The sequence below is a fragment of the Mastomys coucha genome, unplaced genomic scaffold (genome assembly GCF_008632895.1).
Source record: "Mastomys coucha isolate ucsf_1 unplaced genomic scaffold, UCSF_Mcou_1 pScaffold10, whole genome shotgun sequence".
Classification (NCBI taxonomy): Eukaryota; Metazoa; Chordata; class Mammalia; order Rodentia; family Muridae; genus Mastomys; species Mastomys coucha.
This window is the reverse complement of record NW_022196892.1, coordinates 5,341,077-5,368,763: the sequence shown is the minus strand read 5'-3', so window position 1 is coordinate 5,368,763 and position 27,687 is coordinate 5,341,077. Positions and strand designations below refer to the sequence as shown.

The following is a 27,687-nucleotide window of genomic DNA, read 5'->3' as shown; positions in this document are numbered from 1 at the left end:
GTTTTCACACTGTTCAATTTTAAAATGTTAAATGGATAAAAAATATGTAAAGGCTATAAAAGTTGTATCTTTGATGTATGATAAAACCAAATACCAGCAGTGCATATATTACTCAATTCAAAAAATGAAGAGAAAGTTTTGGAGTCAGGTACAGATACATTTTATTTTGCGTTCATTCATATATTTAATCAGGTTTACCAGAAAGCTTATAATAAAACTCACAGTAGATTGGAAAACACAGAACAACAGTTGTGACTTAAAATTTAAAGGCATGCTACACTTTTAATAAACCTCAGTTAACAAGGGAATTAAAAAGTGTGAAAGTATACAAGTTGAAGACTAGGTTTTTGACTGGTCCAATGATGACTGCCTTTAGTTCGTTTTCTGATACATCTAAGGATCTGATTAGGTTCAGCACGCTGGCCAGCTCCCGTGCCTTCTGGTCTCAAGTTGGCTTATGGATTCCAGAAGGAAGACATCATCTGTTCCTTGTATTAATAATTACAATTCCACAACCCGGGGTGAATACAGTGTAACAGAGACAGGAAATTAGATATTGCTGCTGCCGAGTTTTGGGGGTGTCTGATTTGGTGTGTGGGGTTCATATTCCTTTCTTCATGGAGGAAGGGCTGAACAACCAGAAACCTGGCAAGGTTCACCAGAAAATGACTTCTAGAGACTGAACAAAGCTTCACTGACTTGGGGTGGGGTGGGGGGCGCTTGATTTCTACTTAAATACCCGTTTCATGATCCATACGTTAATTCACTCTGATTTGGTGCATTCATATATTAGTGGACACATGTGGTGGCATTGGTTGTTGGAATAGAGGTTTACATGGATGAGAAAAACACACTGCTTCCCGTTTCCACTGCCCCCTCCCAGTCGCCACACCCCAGTTGAGAAGTCTGAACTAGAAGATGGATCTTTTCTTGAAGGCAACATCTCACTGAATTCCTCTTACTGTAACCTCTGGACTCAGGCAGAAAGCCTGCTTTCCGCTGGTCAGAAGTTAACATTGGCTTCTTTATTTTCCTTCCCCACCCCCGGAGGAAAAAAACTTTTTGTCCCCGGGAGGGGAAGAGAGGTCGAGGCAAGGAGAGGTGGTCAAAATAGGAGAGGGGGCAAGGAAGACTGGGGGGCATGAGGGTCAAAAGTAGTGGAGCTCTGAGGTTTTGGGGGCGCTCCGCACTTCCCCCCTCAAGGCCTTTGCAGTCGTCCTCTCCGCCGCGGACACTGGAGAGTTAAGCCAATAAACACGTAAGCGCCGCTCGCTCCCCAATCGGCAAGATGCCTCTCCGGCTCTTGGCTGCATCGACAGCTTGCAACACTCGGCATCTTTTCTGGAGGCGCCTCCTTCAGCGGCTGCAGATGGCATCCGGCTGCGGGCTCAAGGCTCGCAATTGATTCTCGCCCTTGCCCACCTCGGGTGCACACACGCACCTCTCCCTTCTCCTCCTCCCCTCGCGCTCCTGGGTCTGCGCTCAGCTCGCGCTCGCCGGGCGGAGGAAGCAGTCGCGGCGGCCGGAGCTGAGCAGCAGCGCTCGCTCTCTCTGACCTAGGAAGAAGCGCCCACCGGGACAGCCGACCCTCGGCTGCCTCCAGCGCCCCCCACTTTTTGCACCCCAAGGCGGGGGCTCCGGGGACCCCCCTCTCCCAGGCGCTACCATGCTGGATCCTTCGTCCAGCGAAGAGGAGTCGGATGAGATCCTGGAAGAGGAGAGCGGCAAGGAGGTGCTGGGCTCGGCCGCGTCCGGAGCGCGCCTGTCTCCCAGCCGCACCAGTGAGGGCTCGGCGGGCAGCGCCGGGATGGGGGGCAGTGGCGCCGGGGCCGGGGTGGGCGCCGGCGGCGGTGGGGGTAGCGGCGCGAGCAGCGGCGGCGGGGCCGGGGGGCTGCAGCCCAGCAGCCGCGCCGGCGGCGGCCGGCCCTCCAGCCCCAGCCCGTCGGTGGTGAGCGAGAAGGAGAAGGAAGAGTTGGAGCGACTGCAGAAGGAGGAGGAGGAGAGGAAGAAGAGGCTGCAGCTGTACGTGTTCGTGATGCGCTGCATCGCCTACCCCTTCAACGCCAAGCAGCCCACCGACATGGCTCGGCGGCAGCAGAAGGTAGGTGCGCCCGCGAGGCCGGGGAGCGGCGCCAGGACGTTGCCCGGCAAGCGGGCGGGGCAAACAATGGGAACCCGCGGCGCAGCTGGCGAGGAGGAGCCGGGGAAGGTGGAGACCGCGCCCTGGAACTAGGGGCCGGTCTCGTCGCGGCCCAGCTTGGCTCGTGAGCCCAGAGATGTCCCTGAGATGTGACAGGGGCCTGCGGCACACGGCTGCGCGCACCGGCCTCCCTGCGGGGGGAGCCAGGCGGGAAAGTCCCGCTCGCTCTGTGACCTAAGTGGCGCGGGGAGTGACTTGCAGCGGGCAGCGCCCACAGAGGCCTTGTAGCTTGAGGGGTTCTCTGCGCTCCCGAGTAGTGGAGGCTGCGCTGCGCTCTGGCCCGCCCTCCTGGGCGTGCACTAAGCGGGCGCAGGCTCCTGGCAGGTCGGGGCGCGGGTGTGGAGCTCTAGCCGCGCTGGACTCTTGGGGCAGCGGGCAGCCGCAGGGGCACGCAGAAAAAAAAAAAAAAAAGCCAGCCCAGGAAGCGAGGTTTCCCGTGACTCAGCCAAGGGCGCCCCCTCGCAGCCTGGTCAGCTGATCGCCACCTAGGATAACCTAGGGGTCCTCCTGCAGCAGCATTTTCCTCTTGCCAGTCGTCCCTCCAATCCTTTCCCCCTTCCTCATGGATCCCAGGGCAGGGGCGCGCCTAGTGGGTCCCTGTGCCTGGGTCAGCACTTCCACCATACCCCCTTTGACCCTCCTCTCCTCCCAAGGTGACTTCGCCGCCACCTTCTGGCTTCGCCTAGGCTCTCCAAGCCCTCTTGTTACTGGCTTGATAAAAGTGCAGCTGCAAACAGCTTCTCAATTATAGTCATAAAATGCTTTTTGTGTCTGAGGCAGGGGCAAGGCCATTCCGGCTTTGAGCTGCTTTTGATGGGAGAGGACCCTGTTACTATCTCCAGCCAGAGAGAATGGACGAAAGGGAGGTGCAGTCACCAGGGGCTGAGGGTCAGTGGTGAGGATGAGCCAGTTCAGCAAGAGCGAGCGAATTTGGTTTAATCTCTGGGAACAAATGAAGCATTTAAGCTTGCATGAGGTCAGTTGAACCCGGGAGCCATGGGAGGTTCTAGCTGTATCCCATCAAGGTTGTGAGACTATTTCTTAAAATAGTAATTTAAGAAACGTTGCTGCCATTTAAATCTAAATTTTAAGTTGCTCAAGTAAAGTGTTGGATCTTTCCATATTTACCTTGCGTTCTTATCTCGAGGTGGAACAGATTGCTCTGTTTGTTTTGCTTATATATGTATACACGCCACCCAACCCTGTCAGTTTATTTTACCTACTACTGCTTGGATGCCAGTTTATTAAGTCAAAAAGACTCAGTTCCTGGGTGAGAGATAGAAGGTGGGCCATACACACCACCCTTCACCCCAATCCCTACAATCCCCCCTTATAGAGAAACCTTTTGCTTTCCAACTGTGTTAGGGCAGAAATATTAGAGACTGTCAGATTTTGATAAAATTTTTAGGTTGATTGTGGCTCTACATAGTCAGCTAATCTAAATTTCAGCTTGGAATTGTGTTATTTGACTTTATAGTATGGTAAATTCTACCTTCAAAATCTCATCAAGGGCTAAATTAGTCCAAGATGTCCTAGACTACTTCTTTGAAAACGGACTTTAAACAGAATGAAATTAGACCTTCCATTAGTCAGTCAAAGGCGTTGTAGCTTCGTCCTTTAAACAGATGAGTGGGTCCAGCCGTGGGAGAAAGAAACAAGAAAATTCTGTAAGAATCCAGTTCTGTCAAGTAGAAAGACCACTGTGAGACCATGTCCCTCCGATCTGACTGCATATAGTACCTCAGCCCATCCAAAGCTGTTATTTGAAGGGAAAGCCTGTTTTTACACATGACCTTTCAACACAAGAGAGACTCCAGCACAAACTAATAACACTGGCTTTCTGTCAAACTATTTTTAGATACTGCAAAAATTATTGCTAAATATACATCCCAGCAAAACAACAACCCCAGGCCTAGTGGCTACAGTGGGAAGAATGAATATATATATATATATATATATATATATATATATATTTCACATATGTGTATATATATACATATATGTAAAAATAAAGTTTTCTTGTCGCTCCGCCTTTTACTGTTTGGTGCATTCTGGAGGAGATAACATTGTTCCTCTCAAAATTTAAACTTTTGAAACTCTGAAAGATTTGCATACTTGTTATGGTAAAATTTAAAGCCAAAAAATAAAATTGCTAAGCTCATATCAGTCTGGAAGACTATATCCTTGTGACCTAAGGGTGAATTTTGAACAGACTGGAAACAAGTGTATTACAAAAAGATAGATGAAAGTCTATGTAGAGAAAGGGCTAGGAAGATGCAGAAGGCAAAAAGAGAGAGGGACTTGCCTATGCAAACAAATCATGAGACAGTGAAGGGCTGTACTCCAGAGTATAGTGCACCTTATGAAGCCCGTGCCCAACTTCAGGTATCTACAATGTGCAAGACACTCCATTTGGACCATTTTATCAAAGTCCTTGCTTTATTATTTGAACAGTTTAAGTTAACTGAAAAAAAAAAAAAAACAGGGACTACAACACACAGTTTCCACATGCAGAAGCAAGTCTTCTATGTTGTTAATTACTCAGCAGAATTATACAAGTCAGGAAGAGCTGAAGAAATACATTGCCAGTAAAGTCTATAGTTTTTGTCTGAATTAATTTTCTGTTCCTACATCATATCTGCTTTTGTTTTGGTGGTGCAGGGACTCAAACCCAGAGCTTAGATATGCAAAGCAAGTAGATCCAGTGCTTGTCCTCGCATCCTCAGCCCCTAAGATCATTTTGAATTCTTCTAAGAACCCTGACATAATTGCCAAGATAATTCTGAAACTCGAAGAGGTGGCAATAGTTTGCCTGAAGTATAATGAAGGCAGACAAAAGAGTAGGCATTGAGCCAAGTGGTGGTCTGATTCCAAATCCTGTATTCTGAATAGGAGACACTGGCCATAAATAGTCTAGAGTGTACAAACAGGAGGCTAGCACACTGATAGCATGTCATGCATCCTTCTGTACAAAGTGATATTTATACTTTCCTCAAAAAAGAGGCTCACTCCTTCTTGCCTGAGCACCCATCAGATAATCAACATGGACATAAAGAACAAAAAGTAAAATCCAGGCCCAATAACTGGTAGGTCTGCTGGGCACCCTTCTCTTGCTCCCTCCCCCCTTTTAATATTGTTCAAACTGAAAGGAAAAATACATTAGTTCAGGAGAACAGTGAGGAGAGGCAGAGGAAGAAGATGATGCTGTTTGGGTAATGCTGATAGTTAACACTTTTTTATTGGAAAGAAAAAAATGCTTGGGCATCTAGCCAATCTCTTCAATGTAAAGAAAAGACTATAACAGACGTTTTACAAAATGTGTCTTACCATTTATAAATTTTTTTTGTCTTCATTACTGAGTCTAAATGGGGCATGGGGATACTGGGTTATTTATGACCCAAACCAAAACTCTCCCAATGAGACCCTTACAATACCAGTTCAGCAATTCACATGGCAATAGCTCTCTGCTTTTTCTGTTTCCTCCCCAGAATGCTAAAGCAAATACCTAGAGTTGGCATGACAGAGCTACACCATCTGTTTCTAAGTTACATAGTAATGGTGATGGGTGGCTACCTCATGTGAACTAGCTACTTATAGATACTGCAAAGGGAATGTGAAATCAGGCACTGTAAACAACAATGTGTAATATTTAGATTGACAGGAGGACTTTAGTTAGGCAACCATTGATCATTATTCCTGGATCATAGATCCTCTCATGTAGATCTTTGTGTGCTTCCCAAATGTATGTGTGTGCTCTTGTGTGTATGTTCACATGATGATGGAAAGGAACCGTCCAAAACTGTCTACTTCAGCACAACTATCTCATTCAAGAGAACTTTATGCCTGGAAGAAATGTATCTTAAATTCAAACTATTCATCTCTATATGATTCAGCTTATATCTTTCCATGAAATTATGGCTACCATTGAGTCACTGTTTGCTACACAGATTCCATCTTTTTCATTTACTTGTTTTCCTTTACTGGTCATGTTTTAGAAGCTATAGTTTTCATGAAACTCCAGACGCAGTACCAGTTAACTCTGTAGGCACCTAGGTTGCTCTACTATTCAAAAGTCTTAATCTTTGCTCTGCCATTGCACATTATCTGCATTTTAAAATATAAACAGTAAGTGACTGTTACCTGATTTACTTCCAACAGAATCATGTCTTTCTTTATCAGGAGAATAATCTGCCTTTGCCCCCTGCTCCAAAGTCTGTTTGGTGTAGCGATAAGGAACGATTTATTATACATTGTCCTGGCATAGACTACATTCTGAAGATGCAGATAAAGAAAAATAATGGGACCTTCTTGCCTCATTACACATCTGGAATAGCGTTCTGCTTCCCTGCAGCTGGACTTAAGAACAAAGGAAATTAAATCTTTCATTCCTGAAGAATTATACTCTATAAAGTAATGAAAGTCAAGCAACTCAGAGACCTTTCCTCTAAAAAAGCAAATAAATGCAGAACCACAGGCTATCACATTCTAATAGGAGAGTGATCAACTTGGGGCCAAGAACCTACAAAACTGAAATGGGAGTGATGGGGAGAGTTCCACCTTAGAACTAACTCCAAACAAGCAAGCAGATGCTCACTGCAGTAAGCACTAAGCTAGGCTGGGTGGCCGAACCAAAAGACACATGCACCATCTTGTTCTTGAACTGGAAGAGTTTATGATTTGGTTTGGAAGATAGCAAACACAGGGTTCAAATAAGTTGAGAGTAGGAAAGAGAATACTAGAGAAGATATTGGTTACAAGTGCTAAAGAGGGAAGGGGTAGTGTAATCATATGTACCCAGACTGGATTTATGCAGGGAAAAAATCATCATAAACCAGTGCACCAGGGTTGTCTTGTAGAGTTAGCATAGTTTTTCTGGATTGGGTACTAGAAATTTCAAGTCAGACAAATTTGAAATTTCTAGTTGGGAGTAAACCTTGAAGTAGAATGTGGAAAAAAAAATCGCTGTCTAACTGACACTTGTAGACTGTTCTAAGTGACCAAAACCTAACTCAAGTAATTTAATCAAAACAAACCACACAGCAGAGGTTGGATGTATCATGATCCATCCATGTGGTTTACCATGTGGGTAAAAGGCTCAGTTCAGAGGTTATTGAAGGCATGGCTGGATCCTAGAGTTCAGATAACTTTGTCTACAGAATTGTAAAAAATAGAGATGGTGCGGGGGAGATAGATATATATTGAAACCTGTGTCTGAAGTTAAATACTACTTCTAAGGGGTCACAGATTGTAGGGAAGTCTTCTATTTCTAAGGTAGCATGATCTGTCATTTGTAGGAAAGGACAGGGAACCATTTATTAGATATTGTTCATGTCTCTTTAAATATAATAGTTGATTGCTCTGGAAAATGCAGTTGCTCATTACCAAGACATAAAATCATTTAAGCTTGGAGGTGGTATGTTTCCACATTATACAATAAGGCACTTTCCAAACAATCCAGGAGCATTAGAGATGAATCAATTCATCCAACTATCCACATTTTCAGATGATGTTTGAAGAAGACAGACTACACGGGAGATTGTAAGCTTTAACTTGTAACTTAGAGCCAATCTACAAAGTTATTTTGTCTATGAAGCATGTGACCTGTTTTTTAATTAGTTCTCTGCTCAAGCTTTTTTTATGATCAAAAATTTGAATTTCTAACTTTTCTTCTGCTTAATTTCATGGCATCATTTGGACAGAATTTTTGTAGATTTATAAAAAGCAATAAAAAGAAGACTCCCCTGCCATCATTTAAACAATAGAATATGCATCACTTTTAACTTAATTATATTGTTCCAAGAAGGAAGCCATATATGTCTAGACGGAAGAACAGCAGTGCTGTGGGCCTTGCCAAATACTTTTCTTCTTTATGTTGCTTAACAGATACTGATGGTCTGACCCTAACCCCTGGGAAGCATTCCTGGGAGAGAATCTGGCATTTGGAACACTGTGTTCCCTGTTTCTGGCAACTGTTCTTGTTTTCTTGTTAGAACGAGATTCATCATTTCTGCAGAATTAGAGGCTTGATGGTCAGCACTACCTCATTAAATTTTTATTGGTCAATCCAAGCCTATAATAGAATTGCTTTTCTGTTCTTATCAAATAACAAAGGAGGGAGACAGTTGGTGATTAGAGTCTGGTCATTACTATTTGAATCTTGATGAACAGTAAGGACAGCAGTTAAGAGCCTAGACTTTGAGGTTTGGGATTATTTCCTACTTGTATCAGCCAGTTATATACTCTGTGATCTTGTGCAATTTATTTATTCTATCAGAGAATCAGTGTATACATCAGCAAAACAGAGGGCAACAGTTGTCCTGTCATGTTTGGATTATTATGAAAAGTAAGATAATATACTGAAGCTCTTAGAACAGCTATCTGACACTTGGTAAGTGTACAATAAGCATTGGTTCTTGTACTAGCAATGTTTATACATACACACAAACATGCATGATACATGTGCCCCTATATATACATATACACATACATATATGACATCATGATATTTTTGTCTGAAAGGCTGATGAGAACTAATATATGTGATGTACTGTCATATTAAGGAATGTATTTCTAGTTTCTAGCATCAGCAACATAAGCAGATCTAGGAAATCATGTGGTTGTCATTATAACATCTTCTACAGACTAGATGGAACCAAGCAAGCAGTATACCTCTGTCTTCCTTTTTTGCTCAGATGCTTCAATAGTTTTATTTTAAAAGGATCAGTTTATCCAATTTTTTAAAAAAGGTTTTTGAACATGCAGTTTTTTTTTCATGACTGACACCATACCCACATTAATGGAAAGACTTGCCACATGCGTAACAGAGGACTCTGATAGAGCCTTGAGCCACCCAGGTGGCTTATAGTGGGACTCTTAGAGTTCCTTCTTCTCCTTGTCATCTTTCTTCTTCCACCTTATGGTCTCTATCATAGAATAGGATACTTTTTTTTTTCTTCATGTCTGGATATTTTTGTCTTGAATCAATAGCTCTTTTACAAATGTTGTAGGATCAAAATGTTGCCATCACTAATGAGAAGTGCATTATGTTTGTGTAAAGTGTAGATTCTCAGCATGTATAGCATAGTTTTACACACACACACACACATGAAGACTTACAGGAACAGACAACAGACAACATACAACAATACTGAAGTGAACAATAGTGAAGTGCTTCAACTCTATATACTTTTATTCTATGGTTTAAATTTCTGCTCAGCTTTGTGAGCTGGCAGCTATATGACCTAAGTTACTTTTCATGACACTATGACCAAATAAATGCCTTCTACTTGACTGAGGAATGATGGAGAAGCTACACTTAAAGTTTGTGTGCTGTCCACTGGAACAGGATAGACATAGTAGAGTCCACAGTGGCTTGAGGCTTTGGCAGTAGGAGCATGTGACTGCTTGCTTGGACCTTGGCCAGTCAAGAGTCAAGACTTGGCCAGAACCAGACCTTGATTATAACCCATAAAGCTCCCTATAGTAGAACATCATCCTAAAAGATCCAGAGCTCACCAAAATAACACCATCACTAGGGAGCCTAAATTTCCAACATATGAACCTGAGAAGGATCCTTCACATTCAAATCCTAACAGGTCTATTCCCCAACCCCTTCTTGTTTTGTAAAATGGAGAAACATCATCAAGAATTGTAAGAGAGAAGCATGCTAAATGCTTAACAAGTTTTTTACAGAGGGTCCATGTTGGAGAATTTTTCACAGTAGCAGTCATAATAGCATTCATGTATATTTGTTCCCTCAAGGTTGCTACACTGTTTCTTACTGTTGTAATCTTTGCTGGAATAGCTGCTTATTCTAGAAAGTCTCTTTCCTCTTTCTTCTCTGATTCACTCTCATCTCTCTTTTAATTTACTCTAGTGTCAGCTGCCTTAGGAAACCCTCCCAAGCCTTTACACTGGGCCAGTTGGCACACAGCTCTGTGATTTGAGTCCATTTTACCTCCTGTGCACAGTACTTACATTACTTTTTGTAGGTCCCTCTCCTTCACAGGCAGGGGCATTTCACTTTTTCTCAGTCCTTCACCTACCAAACAATAGAACAGAGTAGGTTCTTAGAAAATGTTGAAAGTCCACAGTGGCATTCTATTTTTTAGCAGGTTTTGAAAGGGAAGAGGTCAAGGACTCTGAATTGCAGTCTGAGACACACAATTTCTTTACGTTTATGAAAGGGTTAACCAATTACTAAAGAACTTCAAGATAATTTATCAGAAAAACACACTATTGGTTACCTCCACATTTGCTTTGTTTATACCAAGAACTGACAAATATCTGGGTCCTTTGTGAAGAAAAGTCTTTTAAAACCATATGACAATTATAAATTTCTTATAACAGCTGAATCTAGTTGAACATGAATCATCAGGGTATATGTTTAAATGGCCAGACAGAAATCTATCAAGTGCTATGGTGAGCATGTCTGGATTAGATATAGATTCTGTGGTGGCATATGTCCAACTTGCCATCTCTGAAAACAGGAAAAGGAAACAACACTATAGGACAGTTTAAAGGTTGCCAAAGTCTGGGATCTATAAATTCTTTACGTTTTGCATAGGTAAATATACCTCTTTTCTCTACATTTAGGAGACTTCAGCATTATTTTCTCTGTTCTTTTAATGTAAGTAAGCTGTCCCTTCCATATTTGGTTGGATTTGAATAAGTAATAACTATAGAACTCTTGCACATTAGTATAGTAATAAGAATGTTAAAGGTATGAAATATCTATAAATGGATTAAATTATTTCTGGGTATGGCCTTTTCTAATACCTCTCTTTGGTCAAAGGAAAAAAATAGTCTTTTCAGTTTTATTATGTTCTTTTTAATAACTGTAAGAAAGGTCTGAAAGTATATTTTAATGATAAGGTCCACAGATATTTTAATCTTCCAACTATTATCCTGAAATTGAGAGATGGGTGTATACTGGTTAGCTTTTATTGTCTAGAGTCAAATGGGAAGAGGAATTTCAGTTGCTCTCTCTGTGCATCTCTGTGTGACATTACTTTGACTGCCAATTGATACAGGAGAGCCCAGCCCACTATGGGAGGTACTATTCCTAGGCAAATGGTTCTGGGCTGTACAAGAAAAGTAGCTGAGCATAAGCTAGGGAGCAAGCCAGTAAGCAACACTGCTCTATTGTCTCTGTTTCAGTTTCTACCACCAGATTCCTGCCTTGTCTTCCCCTTGGTGATGGGTTGTGAGCTGTAAGCTAACTTTTGTCTTTTCCTCCCATCATTGCTTTTGAGGAGACTATTTCATCATGGCAACAGAAAGCAAACTAGAACAGGGAGTAAAATGATTTTGTGTGTGTGCTTGTGCAGGTGTGTGTGTGCGTGTGTGTAGTATACACATAAGTTTGTGGGTATCTATACACAGAAGCCTAGATATGTACATTCAAAGGCTGTAGAAGGACATTATTTCTACCTTATAGCCTTGAGATAGTGTTTCTCACTAAAGCAGATGCCCACTGCTTCAACTAGGACGGCTACTGGGCGGGGGAGGTAGAGATTTGTCTGAATCCAACCCCCACCATACTAACTAAGGTCATTGGCCTATAATACCCCTGGCTTTTTACATGGATTCTCATGTTTACAGAGTAAACACTCATACCCACTGAGCCATCTTCCAGCAGCTCATAAAAAGGAGGTACTTTTTAAAGGTGTTTCAGGAGCACTTGCTAAGTTGTAAATCCACCCAGGGTGGTGTAACAGTTTCAAAGAGACAATGGGGTTTTGGCAAAAGCACAGAATGGCTCAGGCAATTGACTGTGCCACTTCAGAAGGCAAAAGGAAAACAGTGAAAACTCTTGCAAATAATCACGCCTTCTGTTGCCCATGTAGAAAAACAGCCTTTTGGTGTGGATGGTAGACATGGCGTTGTTTAAGCAAATTTGAAGTAACTTGAACATCTACTTTGGCGATCTTTCTGACAAGTGTAGCAACTGTTGTCTATAAGGCAGTGTGTCATAACATACTGTGTTTAGAACATTTCCTGGGGGCTTTTCCATATTCAATTTTTGTTTGTTAGGCATCATCAGACAATGTTATACATTGTTTTGAGCCACTTCTAAAAATAAGAAACTCACTGGATCCTGTAGGCAAAACACCCAAAGCCATTTTAGACAGCCCCCTCACCTCCTGTAATCTACTGATCTGCCAGAGAAATTGAGGTGTATCCATATTTTATTTTATTAGTGTGTGTGTGTGTGTGTGTGTGTGTGTGTGTGTGTGTGTGTACACAGGCTGCTGTGGCACACGTGGTGAAGTTGGAAGGTAATACTCAGGAGTTAATTCTCTCCTTTTACAGTGGGTTCCTGGGATTGAACTTCTGTTAATATGTTTGTGTGTCAAACACTTTTATCCACAACCATTTCATCAGCCATGATTTTAAATATTGGTCTTTTCTCCAAGTCTCAGTTCTTGGCCTTTGTTAAGGGTGATTATGTCCTCTACAAAATTCATATGGAAGAGCACTAATCTCAGAACCTCTTAATGAGACTTTAATGAAAATAACATATTTGAAGATGAGTCTCTCCTAATTCATTGTAACTGATGTCCTTAGAGAGCTGGATCATTTGGGCCCTGAGACATGCACATTGAGAAACTACTCAGAGAAAAGGAAGGCAGAGACTAGAACACTGTTTCTATAAGCAATGACCATAGAAGATTGTCCTAGAAATCCAGAAGCTAGGGAGAGGCTCAGAGAAGATTCCTTCTCTCATTTCTGAGGAGCCACCTCTACCACCACTATGGCCCCCATTCTAAAGACACATGGTTCGTGCTTCATTAAAGTCCTAATTTACACAACCGTCTCCTGAGCTATGTCTCATCTATATCCACATCAGTGCTAACAATAGCCACACACATCACAAGATTGCCAGTTCTCATATCTTTGTCTCCAGAATAGAGCTTTTTCCAGTCTGCCAGTGTCCAGATGTTTGCATTCACACTGCTCAAGGTGTGGCTGCAGACTGTTGGAAACCAGTGATTGGCTTCTGGTGATTTATAGTGAGGCAAAGAACTTGGATCAGAATGAAAATTATCATAATCCCTTTCTTTTGGTAGAAGGCCTTGCTGCAAGAGGATTGTCAGCCATATTGAGCAATGTATTCAGTGATGAGGCTAATGTAGTTGGATTATAAGAACTTTATCTTGACCACAGCCCACTGAAGGCACAGGTCTACAAGTTACATATAGGAGAATAAAATGTTCTATGGCATTGCCTTTAGATGTTCTTAAGCCACTTAACAGTACCTGTGTTTTCTCACCCAGATCCTTTGCTTCTGCATTTTCTGCTCAATGATACCTAGCAATACATTCATATATCTAAGTTGTCCAAGGTAGAAACGTGCAATCCAGCTTTAAATCTCTCCTAGTGTTCACCCTTACCACCATGGCCTGCACAGATTCTGTTGATGTACCTTATTAAATTACTCATTGCCTTCTCCTCTCTCTTTACCTTTCATAGCTCATGGACCTTCTTTGGGCCCTCAAGCTTGATTGCATGCATAGTTGCTTGAATCTTCTGTCTTATTATTTTTGCTGTGATGAAATAAATAGTCTGAAAAAAAAGCAACTTTAAGGAGAAAGAATCTATTTTGGCTCACAGTTTGAAGTCCCAGCCATGATGACCATGAGGCCATAATGGCAGGGGCTTGGGGAAGCTGGTCACATTGCAGTCAAAGTCAAGAAGCAAGAGAACTGGAGAATGATGAATGTTAGTTATCTTACGGTTTCTATTGCTATGAAGAGATACCATGGCCATGGCAACTCTTATAAAGTAAAATATTTAATTGGGATGATCTTACATACAGTTCAGAGGTTTAGTCCATTATTATCATGGTGGGAAATATGGCAGTAGCCAGGCAGACATGATGCTGTAGAAGAAGCAGAGAGTTTTACATCTGGATCAGCCAGCAACAAGAAGAAAGAAATGACACTGGATTTGGCTTGAGCCTCTAAAACCTCAAAATCTGCCCCAGTGACATACTTCCTCCAAAAGACCACACCTAATCCAACAAGGGGACTAGTAATAATGCTACTCCCTATGAGGCTACAGAGGCCATTTTCATTCAAATCATCACTCTAGTGCTCAGTTAGGTGTCTCCCTTTGCTGCAGCCCAAGATCCAAGCCCAGAGTACTGCCTTACTCCTTCAGCATAGGTCTTTGCACCTTAATTAACCTAAATCAACATAATCACTCACAGGCATTTGGAGGACAATCCAATCTAAACAGTCCCTCATTGTGTGCTTGAAGGCTTGCCTTCTAAGTAATTCTAGATACTGACTGTCAAATTGACAGTTAATTTTAGCATCACACCTTCTAACCTCTTTCTTACCCATAACCCTCCCAGCTACCAGAAGGATCTTTCAGAAACAAATTCAGACTTGACCAGAGTTTTTCTGCAGCTTGTTGTTATAAATACAGAATAAAGCCTGAACTTACATACATGACTCCATTCCGTTTCCATCAACCCTCAGTTTCTATAGTTTTCATGCATGCCAGTTTGTCATTGGCCCATTAGTCTCTGGCCATCCCTGAACCATCTATGTGTTCTTAGCCCTCAAGGTTCTTGGTACTCCTGATTGAAACCCCACCACCACCATCACTCCTCTCAGTAGATGATGACATTCAGTTGTTACAAAGAACAAAAGGGAATAGTGAAGATTTCTGGTGTTTAGTCTGTGCAGTGCTTGTTCTGTGTATTTGCAAGCCTTTTGTAATTTAATAACTGCATAAGGTAGTTATCTTAACCATACAGAGATGAGGAACCAAAGCAGTTAATAAACCAACTTGGGTCATACATTTAGTAGGCAGAAGAGCTGTGTTTTAGCCCAGGCACTATAACTCCCGCCTCTAAATGTCACTCTGTGTCTATTAACAATATTAGGCCATTGGGTCCATCAGATCTCAGTTTTCCATCTTTTTAAATATGCATATTTGGCAGAAATCACTGATTTACATTGGGTCCATCAGATCTCAGTTTTCCATCTTTTTTAAATATGTATATTTGGCAGAAATCACTGATTTACTATGTTCAGATGGTACCTGACAGTCCCTACACAGAACGGGTGTTCAACAGGCAATGCACGTGTTCATGATTGTTTATGCAATGGACATATTTATAGCCTATCTGCTCATATCTTGTTCACTAAAACAACCCCTGGAGTAGGCAAGCCATGTATTAGAAAATCCCTGTGTTGTAAGGAACAAAAGCCTGACCCAGAGAGTTCTGCCTGGTTGGAAAGAACTACAGAGGACTGAAGTAAGCCTCCTACATGAATCTGGGTCTCCTTCTTCTGAGCTGTTGGTCCCAGATTCATACTGATAGTGCCCTGGTCACTGTAGCCTTGGAAGGCCACCTACTTCATAACAGTTACATTAAACTGCAACTTAGGTTCCATGTCAAGGTAACTCTTTTGTTTTAAGAACTTGAAATGTATTGCTTCTCAAATAGCTGTATAAAATGGCTAATGAGTCATTTTCCAGGGATTAAGTTTTGTTTTGTTTTATTTTATTTTGTTTTTGTTTTACAGGAACCTTGTAAATAGAAACAATGTCTCCAATGATTTCAAATTATAAAACTATTTTATGAGGACTAAATTTTAAAATGAAGATGAGATGTTTTAGAATACAGTTGGGGGCTTATTTCAATTGTGTTCTTTAAATTAATGTGCTTTATTTATGTCCCCGACTTTGTACTACTTCGGAATCTAAAAAGTTCCCCTAGGCACCATATAAGTAGTCTTTTGAAGATTTCATGAGAGAGTACTATGTGCTTATTTTTGTTGTTTTTATTTTATTTTATGTTTGTGGGTTTTGGTCTTTTGTTGTTGTAGTTAGCTAGGATTTTTTTCTTTGTGTTTGTTTTTTTTTGTCTGCATGTATGTATGTGTGCTACATGCATGCCTGGTGCTTGAGGAGATCAGAAAAAGGAGTCAGATCCTCTGGAAGTATAGTTACAGATGACTGTGAACTGTCATGTAGGATCTGGGTATCGAACCTGGGTCCTCTGAAAGAGGTATAGTGCTCTTAACTGCTCAACCATCTTCGCAGCCCCAAAAGTGCTATCTGGATTAATGCTGTAACTGATTAATGATATACAAAGATCAGACCATAGTAGTGGGTCACATTTTGAAGGGATAAAAGAGGCTTTCAACTGTTCAGGGCCTAAAACCTACAAAGCAATTCTGAACCCCTGAGAGGACAGATGACATTGTAAACCATCTTAACATTAGAGAGGAAAAGGTGTTTGTAGATAGATGTTCCTCGATGCTAGTCCATGGAGGGGTGGGTGTTCACCTGAAGACTAGGGAAGCCTTAGGACCTTGAGATGGGCAGTAGTCTAACTAGTAGAATGTTTTAATCAGATCAACCTCTTTTGTTAATGTGGGCTTAGGTGTGTAGTATATGTATATGCACACAGATCTGCATCCATATGTGTGCATGTATACAGAAAGGCCAAAGGTCAACATAGGGTATCTTCCCTGAGTACTTTCCACCTGATTCATTGTGACAGACTCTCTCAGTCAATCTGGATTTTATAGACTCCATAAGGCAGCTGGCCAATAAGCTGTAAGAATCCTACTATCTCTGATCCTTGTACTGAGATTAGAAATGCAGTGCCTGGTTTTGAGGTGGATACTGGGGATTTGAATTCAGGTCCTCTTGTTTATGCAGCAGGCACTTTATGACTTTTATGACTGGCCCACCTTCCCAACTCAAGGAGATTGTATAGAGAAAATTCAAAGGAGGAACACAAATGGCTTCACATGGCAAGAAAACGTCATAAGTTAGGTTTGAGCATAATGCTTAGCACTTTATTGTTTTGTGGGAATGTTTGTAGAATATGTTATGGCATTATTCTCTTATGTAGAAACAGTAGTTCTGGAGCACTTCCTCAGAGCTGTTGCTGATCCTTGACTTTATTTTTACCATATTAGCTTTTCTTTGTTGGTCATCCTGTGTGGAATGTGAATGTTGCTTTTCTGCAAAGCTGACTAATGGCAAGCAAGGTGCCTACCCCTTTAAATTTCATGTAAATTCAGTGACCAATGTTCTGATGCAAATGTTCTCCTGAAAAACATGTAGGGAATCATGATCAAGCTTATACCCACCCCAAAAGAGCACAATACTACAATAAAACTGGGTAAATACCAGGTCCACAAAAGGACATAGGAATGCCAGTTTTATATTGTAGGGATAGGGTCCTTTCTAAAGAAAGAATTGGTAAGAATGCCCAACCATGCTAGAAGTGTCCCACTACCTTGTGATTCCATTCTTCAATGGAATGCACAGGCTCTTGGGGCACAAAATACATTCACTTCCACATTTGTCACTGCTCCCCAAGTAGAAGGAGCCAGGTGCTAGTAGGAAGATTCCAGGAAAGCTCTTTGGCCACTTGCTGACATTAAGAAGGAGGTATGATATTTCCATTCATCTGTCTCTTCTCCCACATTCTTTGTACCATCACACTTCCTATCTCTTATGTCATTGGTGCCTGTAGGGTGTGTATCTAAGTAGAGGAGTTGAGAAAGGAAGGACCCAGTACCAGCCCAGGCTTCCAAAGTTCCAACATGATGCTTTTGTTTTCCATTATCAGACATGGCTAATCTTGACATTCATTTTAATTAGTCAGAGGCATGTCCTTCCACCCCCAGCAACACTTCTAAACAATCCTGGCTCTACATTTAGTCCAAAGAGCTTTCATGTTTCCCCCACCACCACCCCTGTTTCTCTGAAGTGAGCCTAAGCTTTTCATTCAGTCAATATTAGATCAGGATTTGAGTCTGAAGCCTTTGTTGGGCTTTAGAAAAAGCATCACTTAGGTTTTACACATACCTTCAGTTGTTGGAAAGAAGAAACTAATCTATCATCTTCCCCCAAAGAAACACATGGCTAATGCATGTGTTTAGATCAGATTTAGCTTAATCTAAATATTACGAGAAGTTAACAGTGTTTCCTTCCTTATAAATTGACAAGAAATGACAAGAAGGGATCAGGATCACTGAAAAGGAAACCAAAGTGGCCCTCAAATACACTGTGGGGAGTTCTGAGGCTCAGAGCATCTCTCTTTGCTACCACTAGGAAGAGCTCTGTGTATTTCTGCTTCATGCTTTCATCTAGAGACTTCTAGGGAAGGCTACCTAATCACTATCCATTTTCTAATCTGTAACTTTTGGTTTCCAGCAGCTATTATTCAACATTATTATTTGTTATGAGCTATGGTTTCATGAGCTATACTTTCACAGCAACAATTAAAAGCATAACACCAACAATGGTTTTCTACAACATAGCAATATAGATATCTAGAGAACTTGACAATCTCTCTGGACTTGATTCTTGCCAAATTAACCTGCTTCCCTGAAAATCAGATTCCTCCTGGCAACAGTGATATGAGGAGACATTTGCATTAATGTGAATTAGAGTTTATAATTGTTTTGTAACCCCAAACCCACATCAGCAGGACATACCATAATACAGTGTGTAAATCACATGAAGCGATGTGGATAATTTGAAATTTTAGTTAATGCAGTCAGTCTGCATAGACAGCCCTTTAAAATGATGCAGCGAAGCCACTGGTTGTACTTTGAAGTAATATTATACCAAATTTATCCTAAAGTAATATTATGTGTTATTTTATAAGCACTTTGCCTATTAAAAGAAGAAAAATCTTATCATGCCATTGAATAGAAAATGTTGATTTTCCTTCTGATTAACTTCATGGCAAATCATGTTATAAATGTATCATAATAGAAACGAAGACACGCTTTACCTCTCAGTCCCCAGTGCTGAGACCATGAGCACACATGGGTTGTGTGGTGACAGGGATGAACTGAGACTGCTGTGACCGATTAACAAAGACACTACCAATTGTACATCCCCAGCACAAAAAAAGGGTGTTTTATGGTGGAAACTCTACTTTCCTTCTGTAATTGTTTGAGGTTTCATATAATGAAAGAACTTCTCCATCTAAAGATTATAAAACTACCCAACATGTTTCTACTACTTTTATTGTTAATTTTTCATCTTTGCATTGGAGACTCATCTGATATTTGTATTGCAATTGATGGATTTAATAAATCATGCAAGGAACTTCACTACTAACAGATGCCCACACCTGCTGTATAGGGACAGCAGTGAAATCTTTGTGGCTATGTCCAAACAGAAAGTTTGATCAATGAATAGCTTTTGTTTCAGATAGGTAGCAGGGAGAAGGGAGGTGTGCTGGGGGCAAATTGTATTTTTTTGGAAGGCTGAAGAAGAGATGAGAGTTTGAGGCCAGCCTTGTCTATCTAGGAAAATTCTGTCTACAAATAAATAAATAAATAAATAAAAAATAAATAAATATTAAATAAAACTAAAACTTAAAAAACCTCAACCTAGTCAGGATTGCTTTAGGAAGAGTCAGTTTGTCTGTGGTTCAGTACCCCATGCTGGCTGGTCTGAGTGCTTCTGGGTGATTCTCCTGTTCTCCTACTATACCAAAGGCGAGTTGGGGTTGCATGTGGGTACCACCTCATGCTGATTTTTAAGTAACTTCCAGGACTAGAGCCCTCGGGTCTCAGGCTAGTGCAATAAGGCATTTTGCTCACTGATCCCTGTCCCCCTCACGCATCCCACTCTTTTGAATTAAGTCTAATGTCATTATGACACTGTGTCCCTCTGTCCAGAAAGTTTTGTGTAGTTCTAAGTAGTTGATGTAGTTTATTTTGCTTTTGAAATTTTTAAAGTCTTTAATGTTACTATTAAGTATGCTTTCAAGTGAAATACAATATTTATTAGATTATTTCCTTTTAAGTAACTGACTATCTTAAGTAAAACTCTCTGTTTCTTCCTCAAAACATGAAATTTGAGGACTGATGGCTACTCCAATCCATCTGGACACTTGTACCTCCTTCAACTAGATATATGCTTACAATAATTGGACTTCCCAGGTCTGTTTAAGCTAGCTTTTGTGACTGTAATGAAACACACTAATTACAATTTTATAATTCTATCGAACATGGTATAATCTAATGACATGATTGAGAAAACAAAGTCTTTCTTTGCATTAACCAAGCCAACTGATTTGATCACATTGAAAATGCCATTAAATTGTAGCTGACAAAACCACAGTGAAATTACGGCACAGGTGGGGGGATTGCTTGGTCATGTCAACATTGGAGGGGCAGAGACAGGAAGTACAGATTTCCATGGTTACACCAGTGGACTGGGAAATTCTCCAAGACGTTTAGAGAGCTCCACTCAGGCCACAATGGGATTCATGGCTTTGGTACTGTAAAGAATTTCAGAGCATCTAACTTAACCAGAGTTAGTATTTAATGAAGATGTTTTAATACAGTTTTCAGCACAGGGGTAAGAGAAAGAGAGGTGATTGAAGTGGTAACTTAAGGGTTCTTTGGAAAGTCAGTTTGGGCAAATATATGAAGGTATGTTTCCTAGAAGCAGTCACAGGAGAGAGGATGTTCTGCTAAAGTAAGCATGTGATGAAGAATTCTTTGCTAACAACACACATGTATTGGTCAGCCTTACATTGCATAGTTGAGCTGCATTTGTGTGGATTCCATAGAGAGAAATGCACCAAAAATGTCTGCTATGCTGCAGTTTCTTGCCACTTCTGTGGACTTGGGCTAATTTGCAGAGCGATGTCAGCTGAGATAAACACACATGCTGAGGCAAGACATGTGCTGAGGCAAGACAGGAGCTGAGCAAGTCCAGTGGAAGACAGGTGATGTTTGGAGAATGTAAATAGAACAGGACAGTGACGGAGGCTGAGCGAGGCTTGCTTATAGAGAGCTAGCTGTGCAATGTTTGTGGGTCTCACATCTTCACTGATCTTCACTCCTATGAGAGAAGCAGAGCCTAGGGTTCCTCTTGGTCCCTCCTGCTGAGTTGTGCTGAGAGGGAGGCCTGGCTGTCTGCTAGGTAGTGTCACCGCTGCTGTTGGCTTCCCTAACTTTACCAAACTGGACTGTTAGTTTATCTGTGAAGTGTTTGCAAGTGGATTGAGCTGCCGCTGTGGACCTATGAACTGAACTGCTGTTTTCTAGACAATACAGATGAGAGTTGTTCCAAAGAACCTTTCTAAACAGGTCCACTTCCCCCATATCCTTTCTTTCCCACTACCTCTGTTGGGTGTGACCTAAAAGGGAGGTTAAATTGCTTAAGAGCCAACATTAAAACTAAGGATTGGAAAATTAATGTTCCAGGTGATTAGAAGAAACACAAACCTAGGAGCATAAGTATGGGCTTCTCAATGTAGCGTCTTGGAAGTAAGAAATATCTAAATTCAGGGCCAACCTCATTTTAAAGAAAGCTAATTTAAAAAATACAGTAGTCATAGAGAAGATTTTGACTAGGCTTGAACTTTCTATAATCAAAATGAGGGAACTGGAGAGGTGGTTCAGTGATGAAGAACAATGATTGCTCTTGCAGAGGAGGTAGGTTCAGTTCCCAGGACTCACATGACAGCTTTTAACTATCAGTTTCAAGGGAACTGACCTTCTCTTTGGGTCTCCATGAACACCACATCTATAAGCAACAGATCCTAAAGTAGTCACTTAAATACATGCAGGCAACACACACACACACACACACACACACAAACACACACACACTTCTTAAATTTAAATTCAATGCTCTTGTTTGAGATTCTCAGACTTATCTGAGGAAAAGAGTGAGCCCAACACAGGTCATTTCTTCAGCTGAGGTCATTGGCACATCTCACAGAACCTCTATCCACAAAGGGACTGTGAACCATCTGTCAGCCTCTATGTAGGCTTCTGCAGCAAATATTATTATGTGGAAGTTCTTTCTCTCAGCTGGTGAAAGGCTCGGGTCTAACCAGGTTAGGGGTCCCATTCCCTTCCCTTGTCTATGTAACTTCCCTGTCTTTTAATTCTGTTCCTGGACATATTATCTCTTTGAAGGTTTAGGTTTTCTCTACTGCTTTAGGAGTGACAACTGGAAATCATTAACTATCTGCTAAAGTTATTTTTTAAAAGGCTGTGTATGAGCGAGTGAGCCCACCCATAATAGCAAACCTTACAACAGAGGCTGGAAAGGGAATAATCATATATTGTGAATGAAATTAGGTGCTTGTCTTGATGTGATTTACATGTCTAACTAAATTTTACAAAGCTAACTAAAAAAAAAAAAAGCCCCATGATTGCTCTAGACAAGAAGAATGCCACCACATGTTTATGCTTTTGTTAGTACAGACAAAATAGAAATTAAACAATATATATCTACAACTCTAAGAAGTTTTAATAAATACTTAGTGTTTTAGGGAAAATCACTTACAGCAAATTAAATAATAAATTGCTTATGTTTACTGTTTTCCTCCAATTTTGTTGGTTAGCAGTTCTCTTTAGAACTAATTATGGCAGGGAGCTTGATGAATAAATGTATAAAAAAATTAAATCAGGACAATTCTACATAGCTATAGTTTAGAAGTTGTTAAAAAATAATTGGAAAATATGTCTAGTAAAAGTTGAGGTTCCTCCAAGAAAGGAGAATTAGATTTCTGTTCTGACATCTAAATCACTCCTCCTGGCTGGCCAGATGGCTCCAAAGTAATTGTACTTGCTGCCAAGCAGGCTGACCTGCGTTTGGTTCCCAGAACTTACATGGGAGGGGAGAACCAGCTCTCAAAAGTCATTCCCTAATTTCACACACATGCAACAGAAAGCATGCATCCATCCACCACAAACCAATAAATGTTAAAAGAAGGAAAGAAAGGAAGAAAAAAGAGAAACAAAGAAAGAATATTGGATACATATTTCTCTATTTGCATTGTTGAAATTAAAATAATAATATGAGACATCCAATTTTTGAAAAAAAATAAAACACCTAATATCCTTAACTCCATTTAAATTGTATTATTTGCCTCTTCAAGGAAGATTTTGTGCACAAAGGGAATGCTCCAGACCCTGTACAAAAGCTCCATAATGGGAGGAAAACAAGAAAACCAGAACTTTATGTTTTTATAACTATAGAATCCCAGCCAACAAGACATGTAATCTTTTGTAATTTAGTCTTTTCTCAATATTTGGTAATATTTTTCACCCATACTCACACCCACACAGGAAAGTAACATATGAACCCCCATATGCTACTAATACTCTTCTCTTTGGTCTCTATATTCTTTGGCAGTGGAGGAGATCCAACTCAGCAGGCATTTTCCATCATCCTCTTTATCATTAATAAGAGTGCTCTCTCAAGCTAGGCATTGGAGACTCATGCCTTTAATCTCAGCACTTGGGAGGCAGATCTCTGAGTCCAAGGCTAGCCTGGTCTACAAAGTAAGTTCCAGGATAGCCAGGGCTATACAGAAAAACCCCCATCTTGAAAACCAAAAAACCCACAGTTTTCTCTGTCTCAGGTATGATGTAAATCTTAAAATTATACTTTATTATTAGAAACTCATAGTAAAACTTACCACATTAAAATTGCTGGATGTTCCTGCTAGTACATATATCGGTTGCTGACTGTGACCTTTGTAAGACAAAGCTGGAAAGCAATGCACTTTTATAAGCCTGTACTTTGAACAGGGACCTCAGTAATTTTGTTCTATTCATTTCATCAAACAGATTCAATATGTATCTTGGGAGGTGGTAAGCTTGTGGGTTGAGATTGTTGACATACAAGTAGTTTTACAACTTTCCAATTAGACATTTCAACGCTATTGTTCATGATGCATTGACATTTATTCAAATGACCTTAATAGCTGCATGCAGAGAGGATCATCAACGTCATGTAAAGGACAAACTAACACCAAGAGGCAACAACTCAACCTTTGTTTTTAATTGTATTATCTGACATACAACAATCACAGCATACATATCTATCATCTATCTATATTTACAAATGTTCTTAAACAACAATAATAAAAATGGAGTCTCACTGCAACTCATACCAAAGTAGTCCAGGCTGTCTTAAAGTCATGATGTTCCTGGTTCTGCCTCTGTAGTGTGTGCTAAGCCCAGCTGATTGAACATTCTTATCCTAGGGGAAAGGGTCTAAGTACTAAGAGCAGTGCAATTTGGGCAGATTCTTCAGTAAACCTTATAGAGTTATATTCTGTTCTTAGGCAGTTAGTTTGTTTAGAAAAACAACAAACAAACAAGCAAGCAAAAGCCAACTTCATCCAGACAGAGATAACAGAAGTGGCCATGATGCCAATGATGTTTCTTTATTTGAGCTCTTCTCTCAGGAATCCATCCTGGAAGCAAACTTGAACAGATTGAGAGTAAGACTAGGCATTCAATTTACCACTGAGGTAGTGCTTCATTTACTGGTGATGAAAGAATTGGGAAATGGGTTTCACTCCAGTGTCATTTAAACATTTTTCAAAAATATTCAAGCAGGTATTGGAATACCAGCAACATAGCTCTGGTCTAAGTACAAAGTTGTGAAAGCATGTGAATGGGTGACTCACATATGAAGTAATTGAATGAAAAATCCAAAAAGGAACAGGCCAGCAAAAATCATTCACAGCCTTTGAAGTGACTGAGAGGAGATGCTTCTGAGCTAAGCCTTGGAATATGGCTGAGCTGCTTCAGCAAACCAGTTCAGGTGGAGAAAGGAGAAGCATGGTAAAGAATCTGTGGTGTGGTACAGCTGGGCAAGAAAGAAATATGCTTCCTGAAATCCCAAGTAAAAGGGGAGCCACCCACGCTAGGTCATGGCAAATCTCCAAAGTCACCAAGTGACCTTTATTTCTTCTGTATATGAATAGAGATGGATGAATGAGATGAATTTTTAGTAAGGGAAAGTTGGGTCTTCAAGAGGGGTTTGCCATTCTGCTAAGTCATTACACTGCAAGTGAGGACATAGTAGAGGCAGGCATCAAGGTATCAGCAATTTGGCGGGACTATTAAGAATGTTCCAGAACTCCTGGCAAAGGAAAAAGAAAAAACAGATGCAAAGACAATCTCTAAGGAAACACAAGTGAGATTTTGTAGCTGGATGTAAAGAGACAGAAACATGGGGTGGTTAAAAAAAAATAAAGAGGTCACTGGAGTCAGAGCAAGAGGGTTTGAGTGCCAGAAGGAGTCCTGTTGACCCAAGAAGGAGCAGTATGAACATAGAAAGGAGAATGACAGGAAAGGCTTGAAACTCCCCAAATGTATTATTACTGGTAAATTTATAATTCTGAAGAAAAGGCCCCATGCCACAGCCACAGGACATTTGGTAAGATGACTGAAAAGCTTACTTATTCCAAAAGCAGGAGATACCCTGCTTTTTTTTTTTTTTTTTTTTTTTTTTTTTTTTTTTTTTTGCCTTTCCTTATGCTATACTTCAGGCCAACTACATCAAGTCACCCTTCTTTTTATAGGGCATATGACATGACATAGAAGAAACATTGACACAATTGGGATGGCTCCCCTTTGGATCTTCTAACAAATCAGTGATGCTAGGCAGCAGTGATGCACATCAGCATCCCATCCAGATGAAATCCCCACGCTCTGTATCTTCTGGTGGAGTATAGCACATGATTTACTAAGTGGACTTGCCAAAAACTGGATCTGACTCCAGACAATCATCCAGCCATATTCAAGTATGGAAAATAGAGGGAAGGATGAGTACACCAAATACAAAATGAAGAGAAAGTAAGGAAAAGTTTACCTATGAGACTTTCTTCAAAATAAACTACCTGGTCTCTTTAACAGTAGCAACAAAAAGGACAGACTAATACATGACATAGTGCCCAGTTACATTTTTAAACAGATTTACTTTATTTTAGTCATGTAGATGTGTATTTGTATGAAGGTACATGCACATGTGTGCAGGTGCCTGCAGAGGTCAAAAGAGGGCATTGTATCCTCTGAACATGAGTGCTGGAAACCATCCAATTGTGGGTTGTTTTATTGTTTGTTTGCCATCAATAAAGTCTAAGACAGAGTGCAGAAGTAGGGTGAATCTCTAAAACAGAAAGATCACATAAAGGGCTGGGGAGATTAAAGTGCTTGTTGCACAAGCGTGAAAACCTGAGATCAAGCCCCAGCATCCGTATAAAACATGTATTGTAGTGGGCACTTGTAATCCTGGCACTGGGGAGACAGAGACAAGAAAAAAGAAGATCCATGTGGGTTACTGACCAGCTAGTCTAGCCAACTCAGAGAAGAGCTCCAGGTTCAGTGAGAGATCCTGTATCACAATATAAGATAGAAAGTAGTGAAGTATTAACCCCTGGTTTTCATATGCATATGCACCCATTTGGATATGGACCCCCTTCAACACATGTACTTACATACAGCATGCGTTGGCTAGTTTTATGTCAACATAACACATGCTAGTGTCATTGGAGAGGAGGGAGCCTCAATTAAGAACATGACTCCATAAGATTAGTCTGTAATAAAACCTATCATGACATTTTCTTAATTTATGATTGATGTGGAAGGGCTCAGGCCATTGTGGATGGAGCCATCCCTGGGCTAGTGGTTCTGAGTTCTATAAGAAAGCAGACTGAGCAGACCATGAACAAGCCAGTAAGTACCACTCCTCCATGGCCTTTGTATCAGCTTCTGCCTTTAAGTTTGCTTGAGAATTCCTGCCCTGCTTAAGTTCCTGTCCTGACTTCCTTCAAGATTAACAGTAATATGGAAGCATCAGTCAAATAAATACATTCCTCCCCAAATTATTTTGTTCATGGTTTTCATCATAGCAACAAAAATCCTAAGATACAACACATAGCCTCCAACACTCAAAAAGAACAGGAAAACCTATTCCTAATGTTTCTGTATTACTACCATCAAAGAATTTAGAGAAGAGACAAAATTAAAAATTGGGAAGTCAATTATAGGACAAACAAGCATAATCAAGAGGTGAACGCAGCTTATCAAGGAAAAGTATTTTTTGAATGTTGGAAAGAGTTTCACCTGCAAACTTTAATCAAAAAGAGGATGATTAATGAGTTATGTTGGAGAACTCCACATGAGTTAGGACTTTTCCGAAACAGGATACACTCACCTTTTGCACTTTTATGGCATTTTCCAGATGTGTAATGATGTCAGATGCATGACGAGAGTAAACAAGTTTAGATGCCATTATATTGCAGCAGTTGACCATGAGCAGTCAGTAGAGTTACCATTGAGGTACCTGACTTTGGGTGTTCTGAGGTCCTTCTGTTGAGTGATCTCATGTTGTCCTGTTCAAAGCTCTCTGCCACACATCAGTCCTTTGACATTGTACAAATGCCTTCTCCCTGTGCCTGTAACCATCTCTCCACAAAATAAACAGTGCAGAGTACTGGGAATCAAACCTGGGTCCTCTGCAAAAGCATAAATGCTTTCAACTACCGAGGCATCTCTTCAGCCCTACTATTACTATTACTTTTGAGAATATTATAGATCAGTTCTATTTCTGGAGATACAAATATGAGGCACTGGAGGGAGGATGCAGCCCGGGGTAAGGTCCATGTGTAAAGGCCTGGGTTTGGGCCCACTATTGTAACAGGAACAAGACAAAAAAAA

At 40.8% G+C, this 27,687-nt stretch overlaps 1 protein-coding gene across 29 annotated transcripts in view; it reads left to right on the top strand.

Moving 5' to 3' along the window:
• The first annotated feature begins 1,278 nt into the window (after positions 1-1,278).
• The window catches only part of Cadps (calcium dependent secretion activator), a 470,401-nt gene continuing 443,992 nt past the window's right edge, over positions 1,279-27,687 (top strand). For 18 of the 29 annotated variants that reach the window (XM_031345056.1, XM_031344954.1, XM_031345138.1 and 15 more), the window contains exon 1: positions 1,294-2,101. In XM_031345056.1, the coding sequence (XP_031200916.1) occupies positions 1,667-2,101 (435 nt within the window). In that variant the 5' untranslated portion in view covers positions 1,294-1,666. Of the gene's footprint in view, positions 2,102-27,687 lie in introns of all 29 variants that reach the window. The other 11 variants (XM_031345099.1, XM_031345121.1, XM_031345072.1 and 8 more) reach the window with 5 other exon arrangements.